Source organism: Lutra lutra, chromosome 16 (assembly GCF_902655055.1).
Source record: "Lutra lutra chromosome 16, mLutLut1.2, whole genome shotgun sequence".
Classification (NCBI taxonomy): domain Eukaryota; kingdom Metazoa; phylum Chordata; class Mammalia; order Carnivora; family Mustelidae; genus Lutra; species Lutra lutra.
In genome coordinates, this window is record NC_062293.1 from 36,265,204 (window position 1) to 36,290,315 (window position 25,112).

Sequence of the window (25,112 nt, forward strand, 5' to 3'; positions counted from 1 at the left end):
CAGCGCCTGCGGGGTGGCAGAGCTCTGAAAATCATTCTACCCCACCCCTCTCCAGGTCGGGTTTGGGAGGTGTGAGGCAGCCTTAGGTGCTAGGATGGGTTTGGAGGGGTGTCCAGGGAGAATCAAGGTGCTGCTAAGGGTGGCTACATCAGTGTGGACGTGCGTTGCTGGGCCTGGAGTCTTATGTGTCATTTTTTTCTGAACTGGCCACTACCAAGAAGATCTATACTGGCCTTGCTTGGCCTTTTGATGTTCCCCAACCTCATCACCATCGCCGAGCCACCTTCTTTCCTGGGGAGGGAAGGAGGGGTACAGCTGTTTTGGGATGCTGTGGTGTCTCCCAGAGTAGAGGGAAGGCTGCCTTTACTGCGTGGAATGTGCATGGGAGGAATTCCAGAAACTTTCTTTTCACTGAAGTCACCATCTCTGGACCCCAAGGTAGAGGAATAAGCATGGTTTGGATGCGGGTGACGTGGGGTTGAGCCCTGAAAATTGTGGAGACTCTCCATGGCCTCAGCCTCCAAACACAACTCACAGGAAAAATCTGGAATGGGTGGTGGTGATGTCCACAGTCAGCAGATTTCTACCAGGTGTGAGACAGGGCACAGGATTCAGCCGTGGCCTGGGCAAATCACTGACCTTCTCTGGCCTTCCCAGGTAAGCGTGGACCTTCTGGGATGGTTCTGGGGTGGTCACAAGTGTTGAAGAATACAGGAGATGCCGCTGATTATTGGGTCAGTGTGGACATGTCTTAGATTTCAGGCAGGTCCTGGTTTACCCGGGGGCAGCTGCCTGTGGGGCAGGTCGGGGTCGATGCTACTCCAGCACAAAGGATTGAACAGCATCCCCAGGGCGGTTGGGCAAATCCAAAGCAGAGATGGATAGTGGCCTAGGCCCACCGAGGGTGGCCCATAGAGGCTGACAGCAGAACTCCTTTGGAGGGGCCTGAGCTTCGGGATCCTGGCCTTGAGGGACTTGGGGGCGACACCTGCACTCATAGGGTTGGGACCTGAGCTCCAGGAGTTATAGACTCTGGGTTATCAAATAAATCCTTTGTAGTGCTTCAAATTACGAACTTTTTAAAACATTCAATCTATTTATTTACATATATATTCTACATAAGTTACAAATCCTCACTTCTGCCACGCTGCTAGAACTCTATTTCTCCCTTGATCCTGTTTTCTTTCTTTCTTTCTTTCTTTTTTTTTTTTTTTTTTGAGATTTTATTTATTTATTTGACAGAGAGAGTCACAGCGAGAGAGGGAATACAAGCAGGGGGAGTGGGAGAGGGAGAACAGTCTTCCCGCGGAGCAGGGAGCCTGATGTGGGGCTCGATCCCAGGACCCTGGGATCATGACCTGAGCTAAAGGAAGACGCTTAATGACTGAGCCACCCAGGCGCCCGGATCCTGTTTTCCACCAGTAATTCGGAGTTACTTTGTTTTGAAGGTTATAGCTGTTGTAAATACCTGTTTGTTGGTTTTCCTGGCTAAGTGCTGGGCAAGGCCAGTGGAGGTCGCTGTGTCTCCAAGGAGGGAGGTAGATACCGGGATGGAATCTGAGCCAATCTGGAATCTGGTCCCTTCATGCCACCCAGCAAGCCCCAGCCTGCAATCATTGAGACTCTGGCTCTGCTCAGATTACATACATTTTTACACATGGTCTTTTCTCTGCTTCTCGGAAGCTCAGGACATCAGGCCTGCACATCCACACTAATAGGTGAGGGACCTCAGAGACTGTAGAAGTCACATAGCCAGGGAGGGGATTGAGCCAAGACTTGAACAATTGCTTTGGTCCTACCAGGTTATCTGCAAAAAAAAATGACAATCATGTGGAGCCTTTATAGTAGTGGAATCCTGAGGGCTAATGGGCTCAACACGAGGGAGGAGGGACTTGGGAGTGAGAATGACTTATGGCCCTAGGTGTGCGGTGGCAGCCCTGGTTGGGCTGGGCGGTGTTAAGGGCTTCAAGGAGGCAAGGGTGCTAATGAAACATGACTGTTCCTAAAGCCTGAGGTGCCACTCAAGGCCTGTCGCAGCTCATCTATCTGGACTCATTAGGCCAGAATCCCCTCCTTTGGGCCAGAGCTCACTCATCTGTTGTTCCATGACCAAACCAAGTGAGTGAGGAGCCCAGAATGCAAGATTTGAAGAGGCATTCGCTCTCTGGGCTGTGCAAGTGCAGGCTAGCACCGGCAGGACCCAAAGACGGTCTCTTCTCCCTCCTGCCACCACTCTAAGCTTTGAGCTCATAGAGGGCAGAGACTGTGCCTGCTACTGCCTTGGGGCCCCCAGCCCAACATCTGGGCTGTGCAGTGTTGTTGCTTGGAGCTCAATAAACATTGGTCAGCGGTCAAGCCTCAGCTTTCTTTCCTGAGAGAAAAAGGGCTTAAGCAGGGAAGAGCATGTGTGTGTCACTCAATCTAACCCATTCTGGACCAGGGTCTGGATTTCTCATTTGCTAGATATAAGCAAATGGAATGTCGAGGGGGAGGACCCAGTGCCCTTGCAAGAATTAGAAAGTCTAAGTCAGGGGCGCCTGGGTTGTTCAGTGGGTTAAACGTCTGCCTTCAGCTCAGGTCATGATCCCTCGGTCCTGGGATGGAGTCCCGCGTGGGACGTCTTGCTTAGTGGGGAGCCTTCTTCTCTCTCTCCCTCTCCCTGCCACCCCCCTAGGGACGACTGCGAGACCTGCTCCGGGAAGCCGAAGGATCGAGTGTATCTACTTTCTACTTATCAGGACTGGAGCAATGAGCAGGATCAGTCCATTGCTTTTGACTGCCGGTGAGTGCTGCGCGCCGATTGGTCCCAGTTAAGGAAGCGAGGAAAAAAGGGCGTGCACGTGGGGACTCCCGGTCAGAAACTGGCGCGTCGGGGGAGAAGAGGCCGTGGAGGGATTATGGCGTCGCTCAATTGCAGCGCTGCCGTCTGCGTGATTTGCTTGGAGAAACCCAAATACCGCTGCCCCGCCTGCCGTGTGCCTTAGTGAGTGCGGGAATCGTCAGGAAGGGGTCCGGGCGGGGCGGCGGGGGTCCGGGCGGGGACCCCGGGAGGGTCCGCGCGACTTCCCGGGCTAACGCGGCCTGTGGCCTCTGTTGTTACAGCTGCTCCGTGACCTGCTTCCGGAAGCACAAAGGTAAGGCCCCGGAGTCTCCCCGCGCCCCCGAGCCGCCCCTTTTCTCGCGCGGGCAGCCCCCACGTCCCGCCGCGTCTCTCCCGGCCTTGCCTCCCCCAATCCTGTCGGAGCCCCAGGGGGAAATCTCTGCCTGTGAATGCTTCCCGGGACTTGGACCAGTCAGAAACTCCTGCTATACCTTTCCTCCTAGAGACCGCCCCCTCCCCTTAAAAATAAGTGACTTCTTTGGCCGCCGAAGTCAGCCCTAGTAGTTTCTTCTTAGTATTCTCAAAAGCTGCGCTGGCTGTGGTTAACAACAATTTTTTCTTCTTTAAATGCCTGGCTAGAAACAACGAGGTAGATCTGTTTATCTTAAGGGGAGGTTAGTGCTGTTAAGTCTACATTTTAACTCCAATCTGGAGCCTTCTCTTAGTCCTCAGCAACCCTTTCCCATGACCTCATGCTGAGTTGACTCTGGTTATTGAAGTGCCTTATTGGTTTTTTGCCTGTAGCGTGATCCCCTCGCAGTCCTTGGCCTAGAGGTATGTTTCAAGCTGTACCGCTCCCCCTGCTGTTTCTTTTTTACCCTAGTATTTCTTGAGCATTTTCAGAGGAAACTTTTCCGTTCAAGATAGAAAGAAGTAGAACTGCTTTGCTGAAAATTGGGCTGGGGAGCCGGGCTGGTAAGCTTTGCTCTGGCAGTGCGGTCCTGAGTGGCCCCTCTAAGAACCCCTAGAGCAGTACGGGGCAATCTGGAGTTCTTCACTGTGTGGCCCTGCTGCGGCCAGGGTTTCTCTTAAAATGCACATCTGAGTAATTCACTCCCTTGTTGAAAACTCTAGTCTCTCTAGCAGAGGGAGATGGTGGTTCTTAGCCTGGGTATTGCTCTCCGTATGGAGACACATTGTGAGAATGTTTCTGTTGTGACAGTAGCTGAGGAGGGTTGGGGGCACTTCTGGTAATTGGTGTTGGTGCAAATAAACATCGTGTGGAGTGTGAGACCATCTCACACTGTTAAAGACCTTTCCACCCTGAACATCAGTGCCTTTGATGAGAGACACTGCTCTTGGGAAGAAAGGGCAGCCTCCCGTGTGGCCCTCTTCTGCTCTTGCTTCCTCCACTTGCATCCCAGCCACCTGCCAGTCCTGCCCTGTCAGTCAGCTGCTAGTTGCGTATCACTGTCCTTGCACACGACCCTATTCTTCCAGGGTTCTGGTCCAGCTGTAGACCTCTCTGTCAGGAATGCTCTTTCCACCTGGCAGCACCTCCCCTTTGTCTTCCAGTCCTCTCAGGTGTCATCGATCAGACTCTTATCCAGGTCTCTAGCTGCCATCCCTAAGGCTTAACCCCCTGAGGTGGGCCTGATGACTTTCATCTCTGTCATCCCAGCGGCATGTGGTACATGCAAATTTGGTACCTGAAACTGCTGAGAAAATCGTTCGCTAATTGAAGTCAGTGTGTCACTTAATCCTAGGGAGAGCCCAGCGAGGTTAGGCAGGGGAAAGGAGGATGGGGACAGCTTTCAGGTTCGTGAGGCCTGCTTCTTCCATCCTCTGCGGGGCCCAGGGTTGCTTGTTTTCTCAGCGCTGCCCTTTGAGAGGATCCCTCACTTTCTCTGCATCCATCTCCACCCTCCCCCCGCCATCCCTAACCACATACATGTTTCCCACCTAGAAGCTGGCTTGGTGGGGTAGTGTGGCCTTGTCACTGAAGTGGAGGTGATGTGCATCTGTTTATGTCTCTTTCAGAGCAGTGCAACCCCGAAACTCATCCTGCTGAGAAAAAAATAAGGTCCGCTGTTACGGCAAAAACTGTAAAGCCCGCAGAAAACAAAGGTGGGTTGCTTGACTTCAAAAAAACTAACCTTGAAAGGGTTTCAAGGTAATAACTGAAAGGAAAGAGATGTGGGTTGGGACAGGGAGTCAGGAAAGATGGCTTCATTAAGAACAGCTTCCATAGCCCAGAGCACTAGGAGTGGGGGCCCCTGTTGTGTAGTCTAGAGCAGCCTGAGGGCACTGGTAAGGACAAGAAATAAGGGTGTGAGAGGCAGCTGGCTGTGGTGTTCAGGGGAGGGGGACACCCTAATGACAGGAGCCTTCTCCAGTCATGGCTTCAGGTTCCCCTCCCTGGGCCTGGCTGGAGCGTCGGTTCACCTGAGCCGGGTTCAGGTGGGAGGCTCCCTTAGGCCAAGCTCCCCTTCCTGCTGTTGGGGGCGCCTCCCAGCTTATTGTGGGAGCGCGCAGTTATCCCAGCCATCTCTACAGACTCCTGGGTGTCAGGCATCATGCCAGCCTCTGAAGGCAGCCCCTCCTGGTGCCAGCAAAGAGGTATTGAACATTCACAGCATGGGATATCCTATTTCTGCCCTTTGAGAAACCTCCTTGTTGGGTTTAGGCAGTGTCAGAAATTTTTGTACTGAAAACACAAGGTATTCATGTCAGCAGGTTTTTACCGAGCACCGAATTTTTTGGCCCCTGACAGGGCTGGAGCCATAGGGAGGAGAGCTGGGGTGATAGGGATTGGAAAATCAGGCTCCTGGCCTAAAGACCAGACAAGCACATAGAACAAGCATGTGAACACACTAGGGTGCATTTGTTAAACTCCCCAATTCTTGGCTTCACCCTCCTTCCCCAAAAAGAGGAATGTTGGTAAAGTCATGAATTCCAGACAAGGTCATTTTTGTTTTGTCAGTACCTGCTTCCCCTCGCTACTGTCACCTATGTGCACTTCAAGTCTGGCATCCAGGCTTTGTTTCTAGTCATAATTAGTTGTGCTCTGTGTTCCTCAGATGACGACGACTCTGTAGCTGACTTTCTCAATAGTGATGAGGAAGAGGACAGAGTGTCTTTGCAGAATTTAAAGAATTTAGGTAAGTGTGTGTGCTTGCTTCATCAACCACTGATATATTTAATTCAATGTATAGAGTCTGATTTTTTTTAAGTTACTAAATACAGGTGACCCTTGGACTGCACAGGGGTAGGGCTGCCCTTCGTTCACCCTCCAGTTGAAAATTTGTGACTTCTGACGCCTCCAGAACTTACCTACTCATAGCCTACTGTAGACCGGAACCTTACCGATAACTTAAGTCGATTAACACACGTTCTGTATGTTACATGTATTACATGCTGTATTCTTAAAATAAGGTAAATGAGAGAAAAGACAATGTTAAGAAAATCACGAAGAAGGGAAAATACATTTACAACACTGCTGTATTGGTGGGGGAAGACTGTATAGGAGTGGACCCGTGCAGCTCAAACCTGTGGTGTTCAGGGGTCCCTGTAACGGAGTGTGGTATGTAGAGCCCTCTGGCCACTTGACTCCATAAACACTCGGGGCTTTCACATCTCCCTGCCTGGAATCCTGCTGTTTTTGTGGGTTGGCAAAGTTCTCCCTCAAGGCTTGGTTCAGGTTACCCTTTCTCACCTTAACTTTCCTTGACCTTTTGTCTTTCTCAGAAGCAAACACTTTCACGTTCCCATGGGGCCTGGAAATCCACCACTCATACTTGATGGTAACTTCTCCCACACAAGTCTGTAGAGCAGGGCCTGCATTTACTCCGACCTCCCCCGTGCTCCGTAGGTGGTCTGGTCACTCCGGCAGACAGATTTTTAGGGGGACTCAGGTGTTCATAACGCCTGGCGTTTTTGTAGGCCCACATGGTCAGGCCTGGGGGCGGTTCTGTGAAGGGTGTGATGAACAGGCCAGTGTGGTTCCTGCATGGGGAAGGTTTTGTTTCCATTGCCTGAGGCCCACCCTGCCACGCACCCAGTCCCACGGCAGTGAGGCTGAGGGCAGGCGTGGACCGTTTTGTAAACCGTGAGGCAGCAGGCAGATGTCCGTGTCTGTTCATTGCTACCAAGGCTGCGGTGCGAGGGCCACACGCTGGCTTTCACAGCGCTCAGACTGGTGTAACTCTCCTCACCCAGGAGAACCTTCAGGCCCATGAAAAACAGAACGTGCCAACAAATTCATGTGGTTCTCTGTGTATGTGCTGGTATTTTTTTCCTAGTTGAAATGGCATAAAGTTAAACTATTTATAGAGATGCTGAGAACAAGAATCTGACGGCCTTTAACTAGGAGATCAGCTGCTCTGGTGACCTCACCTTGTTAACGTGGAGCATGGGTTCCATTCTTGGGTTTAAAGGTTTAGGGTATGCAGCACCCTTGACGTGTACTACACTGGACGCATTTAGCTTTTAGCCGTCTCCATCTGTCCCCACTTGAACCCACATCGGCTTTCTCGTTCGTTCTTCAGGCGAGTCTGCAGCACTGAGAAGCCTGCTGCTCAACCCGCACCTTCGACAGCTGATGGTCAGCCTCGATCAGGGTGACAACAAGGCGAAGCTCATGCGAGCCTGCATGCAGGAGCCCTTGTTCGTGGAGTTTGCCGACTGCTGTTTACGGATCGTGGAGCCATCCCGGGAGGAGGATTTGTGAGCTGGACTCCTGGGCTGCTTGCTGGCACGTGCGCGTGCTCTTGCCCTGCCTGCTACCCCCAGAAGAGCTAGCGTGGGGCCCTCGGCCACGGTGCTGACTTCCAGGCTGGCTGCACAAGGTCTTTGTCTCCGGCACTGTGGGCGTGGGTTTCAGACAAGAGGAGGATACTCAAGGTGACAAACCCTTGATGGAGGGAGAACTGGACATTCAGACAGTGGTGTTTAAATATTTTAATTTTGGTACAGTTTAGACATCACATGATTGGTCAAGTTTTATACCCATTTGAGTTAAAACTTGCTCACTGTTGCTAAATAAAATCAGGATATGGTAATTCTGTGGTAAATTGTATTGTTCACCCTTCTGTTACATTATTACATTAAATAAATCAACATATTAAAAATAGTGAGGTTTTGTTCCTTTTAAAGGAACTAAATGCAAATATCCTAGTTGAAATTTGGGGGCTAATTTCAAGCTGACCCACTTGTTCTGTTTGCAGGGAATCGGGGTGCCCCACTGTAGTGATGGACTGCCCTGCTGCGTTGGATCTATGAAGGTAGTAAAATGGGGGACATCCTCTGTGGCCCTGAGGTTTCTTAGCCCTGATTTGCTAACCAGCCCGACACCTGTCAGGGCCTGAGATGTAGAGGGGAGCCCCAGGCCCCTAGTGCAGGGGCTGCAACACATTGCTTGGTCACAAGTGCTTGGAGTTGCTGTGGGAGTAGTTTGGCAGCTTTGTGTGGATTAAATGTCTTTGGCAACGCAGCTGGCAGGAAAAGGCCTTGTAGACACAAAGGCACCAAAGGATTGCCCAGCCAGGTGAGGCTAGAAGGTAAGAAGACCTCACCCGTGGCCCAGGCTGTGTCTTTCCAGCAGAATCTGATTAAAGCCACTAACACTGTAGGGTGAGGGTTCAGGGCAGATGTCAGCGTACGGCAGTGGAGACTTCCTGCAGTGGAACTTGATCGAGCCCTAGGGAGAGAGAGAGACTGCTGGAACCCCAGATCCCAGGAGTGCGAGCCCTCTCGGTGCCCCACAGCGCCAGTGCTAGAAACACAGAGGTGTGGACAAGCACTGATAGCAGAGTCCCAGCAGGAGCAGGATTGAATGCAGGCTTTCTGCTCATTCTAAACGAGTGGCAAATTAAAATACTACATTTCACATCCATTCGGTGTGATGGATGAGCGAGCTCTCTCCTTTAAGAGTGTTGCCTGTCACAGTCCTAAGACTGCTTAAAACTGGCAAACAGTCCCACTGCTGTTTATCTGGCTGACCCAAGTGTTGTCACGGAAATCTCTAGGTTCCATCCTACTGTAATTCCTCAGGTATGGAAACTCGCTGTTTCCTTCCTTCTGACTTATGTCACTTAACCCTTGCTGGGACCTCATGTGGCAGGTTGAGCATTAGCCCATTATGTGTGTTGGCTGAGTCTTTCCCCTAGCTGCCCGTACTATAAAAACAGAGCTCTTGGACCACTGACTTACCTGCTTGTCATTTGCACAGCTGGAGCAGGAGAGAAACGAAGTAATAATTTGAGGAAAATAGGATGCTAACTTCAGTGCTATTTGAGACAATAAACTGTCATCACAAAAAGTGGGACTAATTAAATGGAGATTTCAGAGGAGAAGCCAGAACACTTAGAGGCAGTTTATAAAAGGGGAATGGGGGGGGGGGCGCCTGGGTGGCTCAGTGGGTTAAGCCTCTGCCTTCGGCTCAGGTCATGATCCCAGGGTCCTGGGATCAAGCCCCGCATTGGGCTCTCTGCTCAACAGGGAGCCTGCTTCCCTCTCTCTCTGTCTATTGTGATTTCTCTGTCAAATAAATAATAAAATCTCTAAAATAAATAAATAAAAAGTGGGAGGAGTCTGGAAAATTCTGAGTTGTAATGATGGAAACCACCCAAACCTGTAGCCAGCTGGGAAGCTCAGGCTTCTGGCTTCCTGGTCAGAACAGCTCTTGCCTCAGTCCTGCTCCTGCTGTGGGCTCGGGCTTTGGCTCCTGCCTTCTACAAGGAGGTGTGAGGGACCCAAAGCCGTTGTGGGCAGGATTGCTGTCCCATCACACAGCTTACCTGAGGCAGTGCTCGGATGGATGTGACACCAGCTTGTCCTTGTGCTGTCTGGACCGGGTAGCTACTGGGGTTCCCCGCAGGGAGCTGGAGGCAGGCCCAGACCACCAGCTTCCTCTGAAAGCCGCGGACCCCCACAGCTGCGTTGGCCAGGACTAGTCCCAGGGGCCAGAGGCGGATTATTGCTGCCAGGAGGCTGGTCTGTGTCTGTGGCAGCAGGGAGGAGCCCGTGGGAAGGGGAACTTGAGAAAAGTGTTTTTCTTCCACACCATCCAGTTCTTTTGAAGCAAGGAAGGCCATTCCAATCTTAAAAAAGGAGAATGCCACTTTATAGCTTTCAATCTGTTAGTTCTTAATGGAAACCCAAACTATAATAAGATAGCTCAACAAGGTGATCTGAAGGGCACAGGGCTGTTGAACAGCTGGATGCCTTCAAACAGATGGGTGCCTTGTGGCCAAACATCTTTGTGCCCAAGGCATCTGTGCTCAGGCCTTACATTTGCTACTTTAAAAGTAACAGCCTTGAGATCTAATTGAGAGACCGTAAAATTCACCCCTTGAAAGTGCAGAATTCCATGGTTTGGTTTTTATTATGTGCCGAGTTGCTGATGCTGCCCTTTCTGCACCCCAGGCGACAGGTGGTGTTCCGAGCAGTGCCGGGTGAGCGCTCCAGCCCAGGGCTGCTGGGTGCCAGCCAGCTACCACCCATCCTGCCCGCGGGAGTCCTATACTCACTCTCCACTTCCGCCACGCGCGCTTGATGACTGTGGCGGCTGTGTGTAGCCTCTGCACGTGTTTCCGAACTAACCAGGAACGGATGCCTGGCAGGTTTGCCCAGAGACAAGAGAGTAAATGAAACGTTAGAACTCTGTAAGCCTGGCCCTGCAGCCACGCCCGAGCTGCCCAGAACCTGTGCCTCCTTGGTGAACGGCCAGCCCACGGTGCCACCTACAGGAGGGAACAAAGGCCCTCTGTAGCTCTGGAAGGCTTTCAGGCTCAGAACGTCAGGCTGGGACAGCCCTCGTGTGGAAGGGCAGCGGGGAGCAAGCTCACCTCCGCCTCAGGCGCTGCCCGAGGCAGTGCCTGGGGAACAAGGGGGAAATCCTCAGCTCAAGCTGCTTACTGGCCTTAAGAATTCATAAACAGAGCCCCCACCATGCACCCACGATGGTAGACTGATCATGTCGCAATTTTCATTTCCTTCTCTTGCACTTTGAGCATTTTCTCATTCTTTTACATTCAGAAAAGGGGCTATTCCATTCACTATTAATAGTTTGGATTCTAGAAAACTAAAATGTTTAAAGACCGATCCAAATCCTGTTATCTGACCAATGCAGAGTTCTACAGTTTGCTTACACGATTTTTTTTAGGCCTGTAAATACAGAAACACACCTGAGGAAGGTGGCATCGTGCTTGACATGCAGTTTGGTATCCTGATTTGAACATCACATTGCAAGTGGTTTTCCATTAAATTTAAAATACTCTTCAAAAAGACTTCTTGGCTGTATCATAAGTTTGGTTCATGACATAACCATGACTTTACTACGGTCAGCTATGTGGGTGGTTTCTAGTATTTTCAAGGTAAGACTGCTGTGAATTTGCTTTCTATGTCTCTTCCTTTGATAAATCTTCTCAAACTCATTACAAGCCCTGGACCCAGCACATAATGATTTGTTGTGGAAGCAGAGGAAGGTGGCATAAGCCACCCTCCAGGTCTGGGAAAGGGGAATAAAGGCAATTTTTTAAGTCTCTGCTGCTTACAGAGTGGCCTTACTTGTGGTGTGACCTGGTTTTCACTGGACTGGGGAGACAATGGGTGAGGTATGTTGGAATTCGAATCCCAGTGTACCATAGGGTCGTGCCATCCATGTGCTGAGGCTCGGACACGGCCTTGGCATAAGGTTCTGCAGGAAACTCCGATCACGCAGGGTCTGCACACAGGCCCATGTGCCTCCTACCTGCCTGGATGAGCACGGCCGCCCGCCTCTGCCTCTCCTGTTTGCGATGCCAGTGTCGCCTCCAGCTGCCTTGGATGCGGCGGGCACACTGCTCCAGCACCTGGGCGCGTCTGTGTTCCAGAAGCTCCAGCTGGGAGAAGAGGTATCCACTGAGGGCCTCAGCCGCTCCTCCCACTGCCCCAAAGTGGTTCCAGACCCTGTGGTGCTGAGGAGAGCAAGCGGCTGGCTTCAGAGAACTCCCCTCCTCACCATCAACCAGCTTACCATGGAGTCCGTCATGAACACCTTGGTCCTGCCACAGTGAACTGGGGCTGATGTGGCCTTAGCAGGGTCACCAAGTGTGGCTGCTGCCTGAGTCAGAGCTGGAAGACTGTGGAGGATGTCCTGGAGGACAGCTTGCAGAGTGGCCGCCTCAGTGCACGGAGACCTTTCTGTGGGATGGGAGATGGAGGTCCCATCAGCTCTTGGTCATCTACACACTTCTGTGGACTTGAGAAACCGGTTCTGGTCTCCTCACTACTCCACAGGCTTCTCTGCTCCTGTTCTTGCCTCTAACCACTTCTCCACCCTTTTTGGGGGGAGGACCCTAGTGTTCTGAGGCATACTGAACTCCCTACTTGTGGCTGGGCCCTGGGCTGGCCCATAGCCTCCATCCCCACGGGTTCCCTGGGCAAGCTGGCAAAGGGCACATGGTGCCTGGACCCCAATCTGGAAACCCAGGCTACTCTGCCAGCATGTGTTCCAAGGCCCCAAACATGTTGAGGGCCGAGTAGGGCAGCTGGGCCATTCCCTCTGCCTGACCCCTCAACTTCCAGCCACGTGAGAAAAGGGCGAACAAATCCCGGTCCCAGAGAGGCCCAACAGGTGCCCCTGCCTGCCCTCCCGCAGCGTGCAGGGCTGGCTCCTATAGAGGATTTACCTGAGGGCTCTGACCACCTTTTGCTGCCCAGTGCCTCTCTGGAGACAGAGGCTGCCAAAGAAGACGCCGCAGACGAGAAACCGCAAAATCAACCAGGGGCGAAGGGGGCTTTGGGCACGAGACACAGAGCAGTAGAGCAGATCATGAAGAGAGGGGAAGGAAAGAAGTGGGGGAAAAGAGTGAAAGGCAAGTGACAAAACTGTGCCCGAGAGAGGAGGGAAAGCAGAACTGTCCCAGGTCTGCCAGGCTCCAGGGCAGGGCTGTGTGCGTAGGAGCCACTGCTGCTGGGCAGGGGCCTCCCACTCTGTCCTTGGCCTCTTCTTCCTCCACCTGTGCAGGGGGCTTACCCTACATGCTGACAACCCCCAAACTGGGGCCACATGTGACCTTCCCTTGACGTTAGAGCTTGCTGAGGGCTTTGCAGATGCCTCCACAGGATGACGCCAGGGACCTGGAGCTCAAGTCAGCCCTATGGGGCTCAGCAGCTCCCCCAAACCTCTCTTCCCCACTGGCCAGGCACAGTCTGACCAGTTTCTTCCCAACACTGCCCATTGTGCCCACACCTCTAGCTTGACTCTGGCCAGTATTAATAGCCTCACTCCCATGGCCTGCCATAGGGGCCCCACAGTGGTCTCCAGAAAGCATGAGGCTGATGTCACTCTCTTCCTCCTCTGACGTGCCTCCATCTACCCAGAGAATAAAGCTCAGCTTCTGTGACATGCCTATCACCTCAGTCTCAGCTCCACCTGTTCTCTGTCCTTATGGACAAGCAACTCTGGCCTGGAGTTCCTCACACACACAGTGTTGTCTACTGCATGCAGCCCTCCATCCAATTACCTGTCATGTGGAATGCTCTTCACCTGGCCAATGCCATCTGTCCTCAGACACCACTTCCTCCAGGAAGCTTTCCCTGATTCACAGTTCCCCAGCACTACCCACGGCGTTCTGTTCTCAGCTCTGCCTTTCCACTTTCCCCAGTGTTTGTCTTCTTTTAGTCTGTTTCCCCTACTGAGCCAAGAGCCATGAGAGCAGGGCTGTGTTTTCCTCTGCTCTGAATGCCCAGCCCCATCTGAGATGGCTCAGGATAGGCACTCGGTCAACTGTGGTTGAACACGTGACTAGCACACGGGCCCCACTCACCGGAGTGCCCTTCAGCAGGAGATGGGCTGTGGGGGCCAGAGGATGTGCGAGCACAGAGCCTTCTCAGTACTTCATATCGTTCCACGAAGTTCCGGTGAGGGATCCTGGAAGCCGAGGGGGGGCAGAAGAAATGAAGTGACTTCATCTGTGAGCCTGGCACAGAGCTTGGGGCCAATGGGAGTTCCTTGATTTAATCTACTCAACAGTGGAGCGAGGCCCTGCCCTCAGAGTGTCCGCGGTGAATGGATGCGGTGTGGTTCTGGAGGGAGGACTGTGGTCATTCATGGAAGCCAGTGGAGACCATTTTAAACTGGGTCTGCTTTTCCTGCCAAGGTGATCTGCCCAAGGGACTTGCAGGCTTCTCCCTAGCTGGATGTCTCCTGGCGCGTATGCAGTCATCCACATCTGTCGCTTCTGACCCCATAGCCTCCCTTGCTTCCTCCTGATTTCTTTGTTCCCCTCCACTGCAACACTTAAACTGCTGGTAACACCTTGTATCTGTCTCTACCTCCTCCTCCTGAGTCTGGCTTCTGTCCCCAGCACTGTTCCCATGTGCTTCTTGTTGCAGCCATCAGCAAACACCACGCCACCAAATCTAACAGTCAGTGCTCTGACTGGCCTTGGGGTGCCCAGCCGGCCCCCGTCTTCATGCAGTTCTCTCAGCCCCAGCAACCCCTGGGAGCCTGGCTTCCTCCTTCACCCACGACTCCTGCCAAGTTGCCATTGCTGATTTCTTGTCACCTACGCTCTCTATAAATGTGAATGTTCCTCAGGGAACGGCTTCAGAGCACTTCTCCCCACCATGAATTCCTCCTTGCTCATGATGAGGACAGATGCTCACGCACTCTAGTTCCCAAAGCTCTGGGCCCCAAGCCTATCTTACAGCCGCTACAAACCTGATAAGGTCACATTCCTGTCTCTCCTCCCATCCCACCTCCAGCCTGTGCTTTCCCCAGACATCCTATCTCAGGGAACTGCCTCCTGATGCATCCATTAGCCTCAGATGGAAGCCTGGAAGTTTCCTGTGTGACCTGGAAGCTGATTGTTCCCCTGCCCACACCCCATGGTCAACCAACCCACAATCCCGTTTCTATCAGAAACGATACTCCAATTTCCCCCATTTCACTCCATTTTTCATGGCTGCCCCCTCATCTGGGTCACCATCCTGCCTACACACCAGCAACAGCCTTCTCAGACATGTCCCTTCTCTCCTACCCCTATGTCCAGCCTCCACACAGCAGCTACAGAGCATCAATGTGAGCACAGCACTCTCTTCTCACAACATCCAGCAGCTTCCAGGCCCTGTGGACAAACTGCCAAGTCCTTGTGGGGTCCGTGTGGCCGCTCTCCTCCAGGTTTCTATGCGCCCGTCACGTTAGCATCTTAGTTCCTAAACTGGGAGCTTTGTGCTTACAGTTTCCTCCCCCAAACCTTTCCTTAACAGAGGCCTGAGCTGTTCAGAGGGGCCCCTCCCTCAACAGCCCAAAGATTCTTTTCTCCCATTAGTCTACTGAGCAGCATTTTTTTGTTTCTTTCCTAGCACTGATTAACTTTGTACTTCTTGTATGTCCCACAGGAACGTATGCCTAAAGAGGCAGAGGCTCACCTTCCTTATTCACGGACACTAGAAACAGTGCCTGCTACAAACAGTACACAGAAAGTGAACGGATAAATGAAATGAACGAGTGAAGCCTCTCCAGCTCCAGGTTGACCTCTGCAGCCCTGCTGCTTTCTCTTCACCTCCACTCCTGCTCTGGGCTGGGCAGCTCATCACGCCCAGTCCCAAGCTCCACCCCAGCACTGGCCCTGCCCCATGCCTGGCTCGGCCCACTCACCGGATCGGGAAGCCAGCAGCACTGATGTGGATGGTCTCCACGAGGCCACAGGCCTCCAGCTGGCTCAGGACCTGCAAGGGTGGAGACAGGATGGACACCTGTAGCATGGGGCCAGCAGGTCAGAAATACCACTCCTTCTGCCCTCTGAGGCCTTACCCTGGCCTTGGTCGGTATGAACCTGCAGGCTGTCCAGAGGAGTGGCTGCTAGGGGTCTACTCCTTGGGACCTTAAGAAGATCTCCCTGCTAGAAAGGGTCCAGGTGGCCCCAGGTACCCTTATCGGATGACTGGCTTTGGATGCAGCTGAGGCAAGTGCTGGTCCTGCTTTTGTCTCAGCTCTCCAAGCAGCGCAGAGGCTCTGCCTCACCATGCAGCCCAACCCAATCTGTTTTCTATTTATTTTATATTCTGCGGACAACAGAGTAAATCACAGCCGAGGGGGAGGAGAGATCATACTGTAAATGTTCTTCCATACTGTAAAGGTTCTTCGGGACCTGAGTGGAGAGATCCTGGCCTTCAACCCTAGACCACTTGGCTGTGGGACCCTCTCCAGCACTGTGCAGCACTCAGACCTCATCCACACCTCAGAGCCCGGTACCCTGAACAAAGAGCAGCTGCTGGCCGACTGCATTCGTGCAAATCAGCAATAACTTGACAGAAATGGAATGGCTGCACTGTGCTGACTCTAAGGCGACACAGGCTTTCAGTGAATCACAAGAGTCACCTGTCCCACAGGGCAGCTTCGGTATCAGCAGGGCACAGTCGGCGCACAGAGCGTCAGATGCAGGGGACATCTCGGCTAGCTTACTGTGCCGTGCACAGACCACGAAACCATACGTGACCGTGCTGCCAAAGCAGGGAACACAAGACGCCCTCATGTGAGACTCAGCCTGAGACACACACTCTGGTCACTCCATCTGGAGGGTAAGTTCTGCCTTTCAATCCCTCAGAGCCTTGGCCAGATAGAACTCGCTGCAAAGCAGCTCCAGCTCTGTGAATTACCTCCTCCTGGAGAAAGCTGTGCGCCTGGCCCTGGCTGTTGGGCTTGATGCAGCGAATGTAGTGGGGCGTCGTGCAATGCAGAACCTGCAGAAGCTGTTCCAGGGATGCCTGCAGGAGGGAGACTGTGGGTCAGGCAGACTGGGGCTGCTGGCGCACGTCAGCTGGGCCCTGGTTAGTGACAGCCTCCAACACGCGCGGCGGTCCTCACAGCCCGGAGACGGGGATGCTCCCGGGTCCTGGGACAATTATGGGAGGTGCTCACGGAGTCTAAGCACCCTCCTGGCCTTACCTCTCACTGCTCCGCACCCCCTGCCTCCAGGGATCTTCCTGACCTACGATCTTACACCTGGCTGGTCTCTGCTCCTCTCCCCCCACCCTCACCAGTGCAATCTTCCTAGAAGAGCACCATCTCAGAAGCCACTGCCACTCATTCAGGCAACAGTTGCTCTCATGAAGCCCATCCTGTGTGCCAGGGGACCTGTGCTGGGGTAATGACATGGTCAGTCTGGGGCTCAGAACCCAGAGTCTGACGGGACACAGAGACATGGGGTGGGCCCCCCTCAGTGGCGTGTTTGAGGCTAGGCAGGAAAGTCCCAACAAAATCTGGGCTCCACAAGGTGCTTCCTCTAGGAGGTGATGATCAAACTGAGGTTTGAAGGAGGAGAAGGAATCAACTAGGGGAAGGGGTATGGAGGGTGGGAGTCTGGGGGCAATGGCAGGGGCAAGGGAACAGGCGTCCCAGGAAGGGGGAGCAGAATGCGCAAGGGCTGAGAGGGGGCAGAAAGCAAAAGGTGCTAGAGGAGATGGCCAGTCTGCTAGCCAAGGACAGCTGGACCAGGACACTGGAGAACTGGGAAGGAATGGGGCACAGAAGTACAAGGAACTATTGCTTGTCTATGACTGCCCTATCAGCAGTGGGTGAGAGGCCCTCATTGTGCCACCCACAAGATCCTAGGCTTTCAATCATGTCAATTTTATGTCTCTTTATCAGTCTCCCATCTCGATCTTCCCTGTGAGGCTACCAACTCCATGTGGATGGGATCATGTTTCTGTGACTCGTCAGTGCTCCCCAGCACACAGTACCAACCCTGGGAGGTGCTTGGTAAATATATGAGATTGATGAATGAACCAGGCACATATTAGCACCCCCCCAGACCCACCTTGAACTTGGACACCACAGTCAACACAGGGGCTCTGCTCTGGCCAGAGGGCTCCTCCTGGGCCTTTTCTTCGGGGTCAGTAGGAAACAGCACCTTGAGTAGGGGGTCCTGGGATTGCTGTAGGAGCCTGGTCAGCTCAGGGGGGACAGGGTCCTATTAGAAAAGGATAAGGGCAGCAGGTAAGGGCAGGTGGCATGCACCCATTTGGTGCGCCAGTCCTGCTCACCAGGGCCCCAGAAGATGGCTTCACGGGAGCCCCACTGTGACAGGAGTCATTTCTGGGCAGCTCATCCCTCATGCCTGAGGGGCCTCAGGCAGGTAAGCCTAAGAAGTGACTTTGGATTCTGGGAGGATGTTCAGGAGAGAGAGTGCATGACCGGAAACTTCCATCTATGTGCAGCAGTAACTCAACACCTCATTTCATGCAGGCCTCCCCAAGCCATGGCCTGGCCTCACCTTGTTCTTCTCCACCAGGCCTGCAGTGTGGTACTGCACGGGCCCCGCGTAATGCAGCACGATGAAGCTGGGCTCCCGGCTGAGCTTGTTGTGGCCCAGGCGGGGGCTGCCCGCCAGTGCACTCTCGATGCGGGTCTGGAGCTGGGCTGCACTACTTGGCCGATTCAGGCGGCATTCCTACATGGGATGGGATGGGCGGTCAGCCACAAACATGAGATGGGCTCGCCACAACCCTCACAGTCCCCATGCCCTGTGGCCCCTGGGCAACTGCAGAGTTGTCACAGAGGCATCACAGAGACACTGAGAGGGAAGGAACATAGGGATTAGCAAATCCATTTGGCAGATGGGAAGACAGAGGCACAGGGGCACAGTATAGTCTCCAAGGCCCCAGAAAGGTCCCACTCTGGTGCTCAGCAAACTAGCTGACCCCACCTCGTTTATGAGGGAACAGATGCTGATGGGACTCCCCTCGATGAGATCCAAGCAGGTCTGGTTGTCCTGGTAGTTGACAAATGACCACTCCAGGCCCTCGACTGCATATTCCTCCTAGGGAATAAAGATGCCAGGAGAAGGCAAATGTGATCTGAGGCTGAGATGGCTCATCCATGGCTGGCCTCCATACCAGAGCATATTCCAGAATGGCATCAAAGAAGGAACGAAAGGCTCTGGGTAAGCCCCCGAAGAAGCTCTCCACCCCTCACCTGTTGGGCCCTCAGGTAGTGAGCCACAAAGTGCTGCTGCAGCTTCTCGTTGGCATAGTTGATGCACAACTGTTCCAGGCTGTTGTTGGGAAAGGACTCAAACCCGTACACATCCAGCAGGCCTGAGAGGATGGGGGAGAGCCCATGGGGTTGCTGCCCAGGCAGGAGGAGTACTGGGGGGACTGTGGGAGCCCGGGGCAAAGGCGCACGCTTGGCAGCCTGGAGATGGAGTTGAATGAGCATGACACCTGGCAGTGGGCACAGCAGACACCCCACCTTGGGGTGGGGCCCATCTCCACTTCATGGCCCCTCAGAATTCAGAGCAGGAAGAAAGGCTGAATGAGGATTGAGGGGCAGCCTAGAGAACATTTTCTGTGTCCAATCCAATTTGGAGGGCCTTAATCTCACCAGCCCAGCTGGTATCTAAAATGCCACTGTCCCTTGAGCAAACTTCCCATCTTTGAGCTTGACTTCCTCCCCTCCCTGACTTTTCCACCCCAGTTCCAACCATGCTGGCATGTCCCCCAAATCCCTCTAATCTAGCTATCTTGCCTCTCCCCCCCCTGCTTTCCTGAGGCTGGACCAGGGTCTCAGGGGAGGAGGGGCCCTCACAAAGACACCATCCAAGTCTGCCTGGAGAGCTACCGACGGGTCAGATGTGGACACCGAGAACACGAGCCATCTTGCCCAGACCTTGGTGGCTGAGGATAAGGGGGTGCAGAGAAGGGAACAGAGCTGCCCGGAGTCGCACAGTGGACACTATGGTTCTTTTTTTGAAGGAGTGCTCCCGGAAAGGTGAGCCCCCGCTACCTATGAAAGTGGTCCAGGAGGCAGGGTCTGCACAGATGCTGCTATTGATCACGGACACCAGCCAGTCAAACAGCCTGTTGGGATGGGGATGGAGGGAGAGAGGACTCTGGTGAGAGGTCAGGTGAGCCTGAGGGGCAGCAGCACTGCTCCTCCAGCCAGGGTGCCATGCTCCGAAGGGCCTGTATCCCAAACCTGGCAGGCCAAAGGGTCAAACATAGTTGTGCCTGTCCCTTGACAAGACAGAAATCTGTCTTGTCCTGCCAGCACGCTGAACAAAGGACGAGACCCTGGGGCTAGATGGGGAGTACATCTCCCATCAGTCACTTGGCCACTCAGCTGGTGTCTTGATTAGAAGGGAAGGAACTGATGGGCAGGCCTGCATTAGGCTTGCAAAGAACCAAGCTCATTAGACTCCCCTGCAACACTAGACCTGTAGTGCCTAGAGCTTGAGACCCTGCCACATCCCCCGACTCGATCCCGCAGTGGCCCAAGATGGCATCCTGTACTCTGGACCATTGCCCCCTACCCCCAAGAAGATAAGGCAGTCACTGTCCTGGGAACACGTTCAGCACTATGTACGGTACTATTAAGGGGCCTCTTTCTTATAGTTTTTCTTAAAGTGACTGCTCTGCAACTTACTGCAATCAGGCTCTGGTTTCTGTTTTTGCCACAGGGGATTCAACTACCCATCTGAGGTGCTAGACACAAATGACCTGATGATACAGTAAACCTGTATGAAATGTTCTATTTCACACAGGTTCACTCTGTCTGTGGTCATCATATTTATCTTATCTGCTCATTTTGCAGTGACTTGACACAAAGGCTTTAAAAGTCTTTGGCTTGAAATCAGCTTTGGGGCAGTGGGAATGAAGTCTCTTGCTGAACTGGGGTCAGCCTGAGCCTAGATGCCGCAGGCCATTTTCATCTCAGTGGATCTTATTCCCCCAGTAATGCCTCTTGGGAAGTTCACAAAAGCAGGGGGACCCTCTCTCCCCAGGGCCCGAGTTCCCATAAGCACATGCATGCACTCAGTCCCATAGTTTTGGAGAATTCTGGGCCCTTGATACCTTTACTTGGTACCCTGAAGGTTCTCAGAAGCCAGGGTGAGAAATCAACCTTAACCACATGGCCAGAGGGTGGAGATGCCCAAATAACCGACCAGTGAAAGGCCAGGACCCCACCTTCACCATGTTCTGGGCTCGCACTTGCGGCACACTATGCTGTGCGAGATAGTGGGCCACACTCTGCCTCCATCATCTATCATTATCCCCACGTAACAGAAAGACATGAAGTACGAGGACACATGGAGACAGAGGAGCCGATTCACCCAGAAGTCTAAGCCTGGAACTGTGACGGCCCCAGATGGCCCTCCAGGCCCGCTCTGCCAGCAGAGTCAGGCAGGCTTTCCTCACCCACAGCCAAGGGCAAGGCAGGCTCCTATGCTTTCATAATGAGCTGAATCTCACCCAGACTGTGGCAACTTCCCCAGGCAGAGGACTCTGGAATTAAGGTCAAAGGCCTTGCTCAGGGAAAACCCAGGAGCCACTCCCTGCTGTCCCAAGGATCTGGGAAGGGTCTGGGAAGCAGGGAGAAGAATGTGTCTGATTTATCTAGAAGCCTTCACCAGGGGCCTAGGCATACTGCCTGAGAGTACCTGGTCCAGCTCTAGATAGGCGGAGAACGTGGAATGAGGGCAGGGCCTGATTGCTCACCGTGCATAGACTAGTTTGGCCACACAGTCTCTGCGGGTGTCACATTCAGCTCGGGAGCAGGGTTTCTGGAACACCTGCTGCTGCCTGCCTGCCCTGATGGTTCTGATCCGCAGCGTCTCCAGCAGCGGGTCTTCTGGAAGCTGCAGCAGCAAGGCTGATGTCCTGAGAGAGCCTGAGAGGGACACATCACCCTCCATCCAAACAGCCCTTCTCACAAGACCACGTGGAAGTTGTCACAGTGGAACTGTGACCCACCCAACCAGACAGAATAAACCTAGGTTCAGGTGAGTGGGACTTGCCTAAGGCAGAGACATGACTTGAACCCAGGATTCTCGGTCTCAGTCCACAATGCCTCATGTGGGACAAATCACTTTATAAACCCTCTTTTTTCTCATCTATAAGATAGGGACGATGCTGTCTTCCCAGAGATGGGGCGAGGACTAACATCCACAGTTTCAAGAGCATCACCTTCCAAATTCCCCCCTCAGGCCTCCCCGCCTAGTCCCATCCATGCTGGCCCGTTTCCAGACAGGGCAGGCCCTGCTCCCTGGCGCTGTGACCGCAGCCTGAGCCACAGGCCCCCACCCTGTTCTCACACTTGGCATCGCCCGTCAGGTGGCAGGGCTGGGCTTCGTCCTCAGAGTGGGCAAAGCGGACGTTGCCGAGGTGCAGCAGTCCGGCCAGGACCTGAGCGGGCAGGAGAAGACACGGTGTGAGCTCTTTCTCCAGGGCTGGAGCCTCGCCCAGGAAGGGCCCATCTCCTGCTGAACATTACCAGGATAAGAGAACCTCCTAACTGATGCCCCCTGAGAAGGAATCCTGCTGGCACAATTCTGTAAGAGTTACAGGCATCACCTTGTTTAGTCCTGTCAACTACCAGTGAGCAACGTGCTGTGATGATGCCCATGACAGAGGTGACAGAGGGAGAAGTTCAATCATACAGGGGTGCTGGCTGGCTCAGAGGAGTGTGTGACTCTCAATCCTGGGATCGTGAGTTCAAGTCCCATGTTGGGTGTAGAGATTACTTAAAAAAATAAAATAAAATCTTCAAATAGAATAAAATCTTCAAATCACAAGCCTACAGGCCACAGACTTAGTAAAAGACGAAAGTAGGATGAGAACCCAGGCAGTCTGACTTCAGATGCCTCCCAGGGCAGCAGTAGAGCTCCTAAGTCACCCACTGCCTGCCCCTTCTCTAGGGGCAGGCTGTGACAACACCACTGTTACCTGGGTGCCAGGCTCACTGCTGTGTGGCCAGTGGGGGTTTGGTCCTGGCTCCCTCTGGCCTTTTCTCAGCACTGTGGGGCTTCTGACAGCTCAGCCTGTGGTGGAATCTGGGACTGTGTAGCGGGCTCTCTGTCCCAGTCCCCACTGTACAGCGGACTGTGCACTCGGACTGTGCACTCACTGATCCACACGGATGAGTCCCCAGGGGCTACAGAGAAGAGACTCAAGTCCAGCAACTTGAAAACTCTCAGACCCTTATTGGGGGAATAGGACCTCCCCTACCATCCCCGTCTGGTTCCAAGCAGGGTGTCTCTACATGCTACTAGAGTTGAGGCCACAGCCTACCTTCGGAGAAGACTACCATGCCCAGTGGGCAGAGGGTCAGGATACTGCAAGGCCAACACTGTTATCCAGAACCCAACTATTGTCCACTTGCTGTCCACTTTCCCTTTGGCCAAACTCTAGCCCTACAGTGCATATCCAGGCCACGACCCCCTCCTGCCTGAGCAGCCCCCATCCAGAGGCAGAGGTCATTTCCCAGTGCACCACCATCTCCCCACAGAGGCTTCCCTGTGGCTGCTGCCAACCCACCCTATATATCCCCCCTGGTGCTCCGGGAGGGTGAGAAGGGAGGCCACTGGTGGGCCCAGCTCACCTGGGTCAACACTCTGAGAGGAGGGAAAAGTGGGAAGTCGGAATATCTACATCTGATACAAACCGTCAGTGATGTCTGACCTAGGGCTAGGGAGGTCACTTTACTTCTCTAGTCTTTTCAAGCATAAAAATGGGAATAATCTCCATATGTGTAGGACTACTGAAAAAACCAAGTGGACTAAGAGGTATGAACATGATTTTAAGGTCTGAATACTTTAGACGAAGCTGTGATAGCGTTAGTTCTCTATTCTGTATTCTGATCACTGCAGTAGTAACTGACCTAGGCACCTCCCCCTCCCCCTGCTGAGCCCCCAACCACTGTGTTAGGTTTTAACCACTGCACCTGTGCACTCAATCATTGTCCCCTATGCCCTATCCATCCTGACACCCCATCTAGGCTCAGTAGCACAGAGGGTAACTGACTCCTTAGAGGTTGCACAGTGGGGCTTCAAGTCCTAGGTCTTCAGAGAAGGGACCCATGAAAGGGGCTGCCCATCCATCACCTCTGCCAAACTTAAGAGATGTGCCTTTTCTTCTAACCTGAAAGATGTTGTTCTGAGCAGGGGTGTCGATGCCCAAATGAAGCATGGCCTCTCTGGTCACCTCGAAACAATCCTCTGAAAAGGAATCCAAGTCACAGCCCAGGGTCAGGACCAGAGGTCAGCAGGGGTATCGAGGGGTGAAGGCAAGCCCTGTGCAGAGGGTGAGTGGGTACTGATGGGCCAGTCCAGGGTGCTGGACAAGGCTCCCCCTACCTTCCAAGGTCCTCTCTGGGTTGGGCAGCCAAAAGAAGGCTGCTCCCTCGGGGAGGTGCCACTGGAGCCTCTCGTCCATGCTGGCTCCTTTACAGATCTGTGGGGAGGGGTGGGCGGGCGGCCGATGTGAGGGTGTGAGGAAGCCAGGCCTGCATAAGCCTGGGGTTGCCATGAGAGGAGAAATGCTTTGATATCACAAGGCTGAGAGGTGAGAGAGCCAAGGCATAGAGACCAGGACAGGCCCCGGGACAAAAGTCGTAGCAACAGTTCTGAATGTCTCCAAACCGATGCAAAAACAGCCTGCTGAGGAGGCCTGTGGTCTGATGAAGGAAGCACGACTCCTATCTGGGGAGCCCCAGGTCCATATGAGCAGGAAACATCCTATCCAGGCTCTGGGGTATCCCAAGTCTGATGGGAGACACATCAGACACAGCTCTAGGGAAGCTCTCACTCTGCTGGAGACAGGTGCCATTCTAAGAGTCCTTGGTCTGATGAGGGGGACCCAGTCCCAGTGTCAAGGACCTTTTGGTCTGATAGAGAAAGCAAATGCATGTCCAGGTCAAAACCATTCTGGGAGCCAAGGTCCAGCGTGAGGCAGAAGAGTCACAGAAAGTCTGCAGGAATAAGTGGCGGCATCACTGAAAGCGGTGGGTCAGGCCTGGGGCCTGGGGGACAGAGAAGAGGGCTCGGAAGCTCAGACCCATCTCTACCCTACATCTGGGAAGCTGTAGGCCCAGCTGGACACAAACCTGGTAGAAAATGTGGAAGTTCCTCTCACTAGACGCCTGACAGGCCACTCGTGTTTTCTCCAGGAGGTATGTCTGGACTGCAGCTCCGGTCATCTGCTGGGCCCTGGGCACAAGCAGGTAGGCATTTACTAAGGACTTACTATCTGCCAGAATGCAACATAGCCACTCCCTCCAAAGCTCTTCCACCTAGTCAAAGTGGGTCTTGAGCACTAGGGACCACCTGGCAGGTCCTTGGGTCATCTAGAACATTCCCCGGTGACCAGCTCAGGTGGACAGGGCCAAGGCCTCTATATACCATTTTGTCCCAACTCAAGGCAGGAACAGAAACCCTTGCTTCAAGCTCAGGGGTGCAATCCAGAGAGGTGGTGGTTTAACTGGAAGCCCCTGAACCAGCGTAGAAGCCAGGAGGAACTCATAGGC

The 25,112-nt window shown here is 53.4% G+C and overlaps 2 protein-coding genes across 7 annotated transcripts in view; one reads left to right on the forward strand and one right to left on the reverse strand.

The window, feature by feature from the left end:
• Positions 1 to 2,823: 2,823 nt before the first annotated feature.
• On the forward strand, positions 2,824 to 7,893 carry ZNHIT3 (zinc finger HIT-type containing 3). Its single transcript, XM_047706153.1, has 5 exons — positions 2,824 to 2,983; positions 3,103 to 3,134; positions 4,862 to 4,948; positions 5,902 to 5,982; positions 7,369 to 7,893. Exons 1-5 carry the CDS (start codon positions 2,898 to 2,900, stop codon positions 7,548 to 7,550), a joined length of 468 nt encoding a protein of 155 aa, XP_047562109.1. The 5' UTR covers positions 2,824 to 2,897; the 3' UTR covers positions 7,551 to 7,893.
• Positions 7,766 to 25,112, reverse strand: part of MYO19 (myosin XIX) — a 32,775-nt gene continuing 15,428 nt past the window's right edge. For 5 of the 6 annotated variants that reach the window (XM_047706141.1, XM_047706137.1, XM_047706139.1 and 2 more), the window contains 18 exons: positions 24,693 to 24,795; positions 23,944 to 24,040; positions 23,729 to 23,805; positions 21,904 to 21,994; positions 21,308 to 21,479; positions 19,596 to 19,669; positions 18,786 to 18,907; positions 18,517 to 18,630; positions 18,085 to 18,261; positions 17,629 to 17,781; positions 16,469 to 16,576; positions 15,468 to 15,538; positions 13,633 to 13,736; positions 11,838 to 12,004; positions 11,574 to 11,703; positions 10,351 to 10,436; positions 9,619 to 9,921; positions 7,766 to 8,519 (listed from right to left, as the gene is read on the reverse strand). In XM_047706141.1, the coding sequence (XP_047562097.1) occupies positions 8,391 to 8,519; positions 9,619 to 9,921; positions 10,351 to 10,436; positions 11,574 to 11,703; positions 11,838 to 12,004; positions 13,633 to 13,736; positions 15,468 to 15,538; positions 16,469 to 16,576; positions 17,629 to 17,781; positions 18,085 to 18,261; positions 18,517 to 18,630; positions 18,786 to 18,907; positions 19,596 to 19,669; positions 21,308 to 21,479; positions 21,904 to 21,994; positions 23,729 to 23,805; positions 23,944 to 24,040; positions 24,693 to 24,795 (2,278 nt within the window). In that variant the 3' untranslated portion in view covers positions 7,766 to 8,390. Of the gene's footprint in view, positions 8,520 to 9,618; positions 9,922 to 10,350; positions 10,437 to 11,573; positions 11,704 to 11,837; positions 12,005 to 12,492; positions 12,601 to 13,632; positions 13,737 to 15,467; positions 15,539 to 16,468; positions 16,577 to 17,628; positions 17,782 to 18,084; positions 18,262 to 18,516; positions 18,631 to 18,785; positions 18,908 to 19,595; positions 19,670 to 21,307; positions 21,480 to 21,903; positions 21,995 to 23,728; positions 23,806 to 23,943; positions 24,041 to 24,692; positions 24,796 to 25,112 lie in introns of those variants that run through there. The other variant, XR_007123261.1, reaches the window with a different exon arrangement.